Genomic DNA, 6,686 nt, shown 5'->3' on the forward strand with positions numbered 1-6,686 from the left:
CCCCCCCCCCCCCCCCCCCTTTTTTTTTTTTTGCCAGTTTAATCTTGGTATAAATGATAAGAGAATCATAATAATTTCCGTAAATTGTCATCAACTAATACCTATACTCTGGAATATAATCGAACAAAGTAGACAAAAACTTACTATATAACAATTTTGTTCCTAATTTAACTTAAAATGGCGGAATCGAAGAGGCAAAACCTTCACCTTGGTGGAGGAGAAGAAGCATTCACGCCTTCCACAAGGCTAAGCAAGAAAGAAGTGAACAAGGATGTGCAACAAGACAAGTGGAAATGATCCTGAATTGCTAGAAATGTTGAAGGTTAGGTTCAAAATGAATACGTAAGAATAACAAAACTACGAAATGAAGGGTCAAGATTAGAAGCTGGTTAATGAAGGGCGAGGGTTGAGCAGTGGCGTAGCCACACGGAAGTATTATATTTTGGACACCCTTAGTCGAAAAAAATATCATATATATATATAAGTAAAATGATATATGAAATGGTTAAATAACATATTTTGAATACCCTTAACATAACAAGTTGTTATTTCTGGATATCCATTGTTAAATTGAAATTAGGCCACGTTAATAGGTGGTTATATATACTCAACTGAGAGAAAAGCAAGGAAAATTTCTGGTAACATTTCTTCCTCACTTTCTCTTCTTCCTTATTTCAAAATTTTGATTTAGTTGTCATCTCTTCTCTACCGATCTAATGATGTCGTCTATGGGGTATTGCTTAGTTCATCAGTAGTTGTCCCTATTTGGCTTCATTACATCAATCAACTTCATCAAATCCATATTTGCTTCCTTTCTATTCTCTATCTATTTATTATTGATTTTATTTTTGTTTCTTGTGTAGTTTCATATATCTTTTAGTAGTTGCTAATTAATTTTGTACGTATCAATTTTTTTTCTAATCAATCTTATAGGTGCAATTATAATTTAGTTTTGTACTTATCAATTTCTTGCTAATCAATGTGTAATAATAATTTCATGTTGTCATGTCAATTTTATCAAAGTTGAACCAATTTATTTCACTAATTATGTTCATATACGTATAACGTAATGATACTACTACCTATGAATGAAACTGGATAACTGGGTCATTCAAGAATATAATGAGAGAGAGCAATGTATGCACCTAACTTCTTCTTTTATGTGGCCTTGTTTCCTATGCAAGTGATAATTAGTAACTCATTGCAGCTTTTCAAGTACAAGGTCTTGAAGATTGAAAAAGTGAAATCTCACTCTTGTTACTCCTATCGAGACTTTCCAAATTCATGTCGATAAAAGGTGTCGCAATGGTGGTGGAAAAACAATCTATTGTTGTCGGCCTAAGAGAGAGGTGAACACCTTGTTGAAATTCTACCCTCCTGAATTCTTCAAAGGAACACGTATAGATAACGTGTTTCTGTTTGTTTGAAATTTGACGATAATCGATTCCACTTTGTATTATTTATAAACTTTAAACAATACAACGATTATAAAGCTATATAACCTAGAGGAATTATAAACTCTAATTCCTAAAAGAATTATAAACTCTAACTTCTAGCTACCCAAAGACAAAAAAAAAAACGGTTTTGTATCTTCTAACGTTCTTCAAGTTCTACAACTTGTCGAGAACTCCTACTCACAAAACTCAAGTTGTAATCAGAACTCTTAATTACAATCATACAGTTTTTCCTCACAAATTGCAACACTCCCAATAAATATCAAAACTCTCTCAAACCTCTTGATCGTGTTTTGATCTTCTCTATGTAAGTGTGCAATTTTTACTATCGCCCTATGTATAGATTTGAACTTCAATCCAAAACCTATTTTAACTAGAAATTCTACTTGTACTATGCTTTCTTTTTCTCTTGAAACTTAGAAGCTCACGCGTAGGGTTCCTACTTTGTGTGAAACTCCTAGTTCATTTCAAACTTGTCTTCGCCACATCTTCAACGTAACTTTGCCGCATCTTCAACTTGAACATTCTTGTCTTTGCCATAGGAACATTGTTGCTGGAAAGAAATCCTCTTCTCTGTAGTATTTCTTCTCCTACTTGAACTTGATAAACAACCTCTCCATAAGGTTTGTCCTTAATTAACACAACAGATTGTCCGTACTCTAGCTTTCATTTATCATCAGTAATCTTGCTTGTCTTGCTTTTTAACTACAGATCACGTTTGCTAAAATTGTTCCATGATACAATCTTTGTCACTCTTCAAAACATATATATTCATGTTTATCTATAACACCTCATAAGAATTACATTTTTCTTTGTATGAACAATGTGCTTACTTGATAACTAACTTTAATTTTGATTTCTTTCTCTAAGCTAATTCATAGGCACTTGCTGATTTGGCAAATTGCGGTCTTTGTCTTCGTAAGCGAGCAACGTGCCAGGGAGAAAAGGAAAAGACACTTGAAGAAGTATAGTTACATAATTTGAAACATTTGAGATTTAATTTCTTCATTATGGTTTTAAATTATGTAACTTGGCTCTTGGTTGAGATTTTATCATTGGTAGTTTACCCCTATGTTAATTGAAGAATCTGAATTATAAGCAGTTAAACTATGGTTTTTTTAGATTTAGTTAGCGTTTGTTGAGAACTTTTTAACCTTCGTAGTATACTTTGAAAAATGATCTGACATAACTATTTGATATTCTAAAGTTGATTGAATGAAAAAGGTTATGCCGCATTTTCTTTAGTCAGCATTCGTATATAACTATTTTTTCTTACTGTTTTGAGCTCTTGTTTTTTTTTTTTTTACTTTGTTTAACGCTTTATATGTATGACTAATTGTGTTACAAAATATTGCTATTTTTAAAAAATTATATATACAAAATGTTATTATCTTATTGAAATATGTGATTTTTTTCACCAACTCAAATTGGGATTGGGAGAAATATTAAAATATGTGATTTTTTGCACAGATCCAAATTGGGATTGGAGAAATATTATCTTTAAGAGAGTATTAATTTAATGAGATTTTATTATATTTATTTTAATTGATAGGATAAATGTAAAATAATTACAATATTTTTTGGACAAATATAATGAAACAACTTACGCAGTGAAATACTTGTATAGTTGTTAATATCTCATTCAATGCCTATTGAATTTTTGATGATGTCATTATACGTGTTATAACCAATAATTAGTAATGTATGTAGTAGATGCCTAAATTTATTCAACCTTGATTTCAGTCTACTGGGTGATCTAAAGCCAAAATTTAGAAAAAAAATCATGTTTATTTAATTATATATATATATATATATATATATATTATTATACCTTCTAAAAAAATAATGTAATTGATTATAATTTAATAGTTTTTTTAATCAATTGTCAATATATTTTGTAAAACATAAATATGCATATATAAATTATTATACGTTAAATAACAAAACAAATATTTAAATCTCTTTTATTGATATAGTTTTGAAAATTTTTTGTAATGGAATCAATTGTTACATAAACTATCAAAATTATTCTAAAAATGTTTTAAAATAAAATATGGACTTCACTTCATTGGATGTATCAACTAGAGTATCATCTTTTTTACTTATACAATATTTCGTAGTACTTTTGATTGTTACCTTGCATTCAAAGTCAAAACAATATTTTTTAAAATTTAATTATTTAATAATCTAAATAGCTTGAGTTTGAAATTCTTGATAAAACAACTCATAGAATTGAAGAAAATTTTTAACTCATTCTCTATGTCAATCTCCAAATATGGAGAATGAAGTAAGACCATTTCCAACCTATATCTATTTCACTTTCCATTCTTTATATTTGAAAAGTAAAATAGAGAATGAGTTTCCACACACACTTTAATTCACTCTTTATTCTCCATTGATAGAGAGTGAACAGTAGTTCTCCAAATTCGAACAAATATTATTCACTCTCTTTATTTTACTTTTTGATTATTTTATTATTATTTTGCTATTTTATAATTAACATACTATTTTTCATATAAGGCCATTAATTTAATATATACTATTTTCATCTTGAATTAATGATGTTTCAATTTCTTTTATTTTTGTCACTTTAATATAATTTGATATTATTATTAATTTTTACTATGAAAAATGTACAAAATTAAAATGATAAGATCAAAATTTTAATTTGAAAACTACAATACATAAAATAATGATTCAAATACTCCTTCCATTCACTTTTACTTGTCACGTATGTCTAAAATTGATTTTCATTTTTAATTATCACTTTTGACATATAAAAAACAGACAATAAATTTTTTTCATGTTTTACCCTCAGCATAAAATACTTATTTTCCAAATGATTTTTCAAGACATCATTTAATATGAGATAGCTTTATAAAAATACCTATATCTATAATTATTTTGTTAATGTGTGTCAAGTTAAAGTGTGACACATAAAGTGAACGAATGAAGCACAAGATAACAATACAATATATAACATAATAATTTTATCACAAGATAAAAATACAATAATAATATCATAATAATTTTATCACAATAATTTTGTTTGCAATCAATGTCCATTTATTTGTACATCATATAATATTTGTTTGCAATTTATGTTATTTAGGATAAAATTTAATTTTATATTAAATAAATAAAATAAAAAAATAAAATTTTATATTACATGAAAATTATGTAAAGTGATTATTTGAAAGAAAAAATGGAATTATAATAAGAAAATAAAAGTGAAATAAAAATAATTAAGGAGAAAAAAAATATTTTTTAGAGAATAAAAAAAAATTGAGTTAGATTTGATTGTCTAAAAAAATAGAAAAATATATATTTAGAAAGTAAAATAAAAAATAAAATTAGAGATGGATTAGCTATGGTCTAAAAAGATATTACGCAAACGGAAATGGCACACACGAGAGCCTATTACATGAAATAAAACAGCATAGTAAAAATATCAATTTAAACGCATTATGATAAATACAAGTCCTTTTTATTCATAGTCCACGAGTTTTCTTTTTGTGCGTATTAACTCATAGTCACAATTAACCTCACACTTTAAAATATAGGATTTACAAAATTGAGAATTAATGCAGTCTTCCCCACCATTCCCAAAAGAACATAAACAAAAAAAAAAGAACAAAATCTTAGTACGTTTCTTCATAATCAATAACCATCCATTAAACACTTCATTAATTAGACTAATTAATTATGTCTAAACCGTTTTATATTTTGCATTTATTTGTACTCTTTATCCCCAATTCTCATATTTACTTATCACAACACAAGCACAAAAAACTGCCAAAAACAAAGAAATCAAAGCATAATGCCTAAGCAACTCCAAAAATCTCTTTCAGATTACCTGACAAAGAAAAAAAAGAAACCCACACCACAACAAACTACTAATTCCGCCAATAAGACTCTCTCATCGTCCACTAGCTGGTTGCTCCGCGGGTGTAGGCACCCCAAAACACCTTCATTCTCCGCCGTTGATCGCAAAGAGAAGAATGTACAAGGCGAAAACGACGCTGCAACACTTGCAGATGTTGATCGTTTCGTCTTTGAGAACTTTAAATCCTTTTATTACAAAGATGATGATAATGAAGCTGAAGCTAATACGAAAGGCAAAAAAGAAGAAATTGTAGAAAATTTAAATTCATTGTCTGAGTCTCCAAGGTATTAACACATTTTGAGTTTTTTTTAACTCTTTTATTTGACTAAAAGCGCGTGAAAATACTTTTTGATAACGAATAACAGTGAAATTCGAAAATTATTGTGTACTATCTCACTTAATTATATCTTCAACAGGCACATCATTCCGCCATTAAATCACACCGGATCTCGTCGTTTTTTCATTGCACCTGGTTCGTCAAGCTCCCTAATTGAAGAAGCACGGACGAGCATGACAGTTTCTGACGACACTGGATCCACCTCAGCCATCACCACCACCACCGTGACCAACACCAATTCAAACGAATTATCGGCAATTAGCACTGAACACTCGAAGGAAACACTGAATGCGAATGATTTTATTACACTAGTAACGTATTCTCCGAGTCCGTACGACGATTTCAGGCAATCGATGCAGGAGATGATGGAGGCGAGGTTGAAGGATCAAGGCAAAATCAATTGGGAATTTATGGAAGAGCTATTGTTTTGTTATCTAGATTTGAACGATAAGAAATCGTACAAGTACATACTTAGTGCGTTTGTGGATCAGATCGTCATTTTGCGTGAAAACTCCGGCAGAGTACCGGCGATATCACGGAATGTTCGACCATTGGATGGGGAATTAAACCAAAGGGATACGTAACGTAAGAAATTAGTCACGGGTTTAATTTATAATTTAGTGGGGGAAAGAACAATGAATTGTTATTTTTTGTTGCTTCACATGCAAATATCACTAGTTTTTAGTATTTTCGTCACGTCACTTTATTTATAATTTAAGTTTAACTTCTTTTCCTCAGGAAACACAGTGGACATTTTCATTAAAGTTTTGGACTCCAACGAGAAAAATCATTTTCCAAAACTCTGAAATGATTCCGCCATTAGTTTGTTACAACAAAATTTATTGAATATTATTTTCTGTTTAACGAACTCAACATAATTAAATATTTTTTATACCTTCACCCTTAATCAAGAACTGAATGTCATTGCCGCTCATATTAGTAAACTAACAGCTTTGAAGAGAGAAGGGTTATGCTTCTTTTAATGGCGAAATCAGAACTTTCACTAAAG

At 29.3% G+C, this 6,686-nt stretch overlaps 1 protein-coding gene across 1 annotated transcript; it reads left to right on the top strand.

Annotated features, from left to right (window-relative positions):
• Positions 1–5,241: 5,241 nt before the first annotated feature.
• LOC107013938 (transcription repressor OFP14) lies at positions 5,242–6,350 on the top strand. Its single transcript, XM_015213814.2, has 2 exons — positions 5,242–5,624; positions 5,757–6,350. The coding sequence occupies exons 1-2, from the start codon at positions 5,275–5,277 to the stop codon at positions 6,259–6,261; spliced, it is 855 nt and encodes a 284-aa protein (XP_015069300.1). The 5' UTR covers positions 5,242–5,274; the 3' UTR covers positions 6,262–6,350.
• The last annotated feature ends 336 nt before the right edge of the window (positions 6,351–6,686 follow it).

The sequence above is a fragment of the Solanum pennellii genome, chromosome 3, assembly GCF_001406875.1.
Source record: "Solanum pennellii chromosome 3, SPENNV200".
NCBI lineage: Eukaryota > Viridiplantae > Streptophyta > Magnoliopsida > Solanales > Solanaceae > Solanum > Solanum pennellii.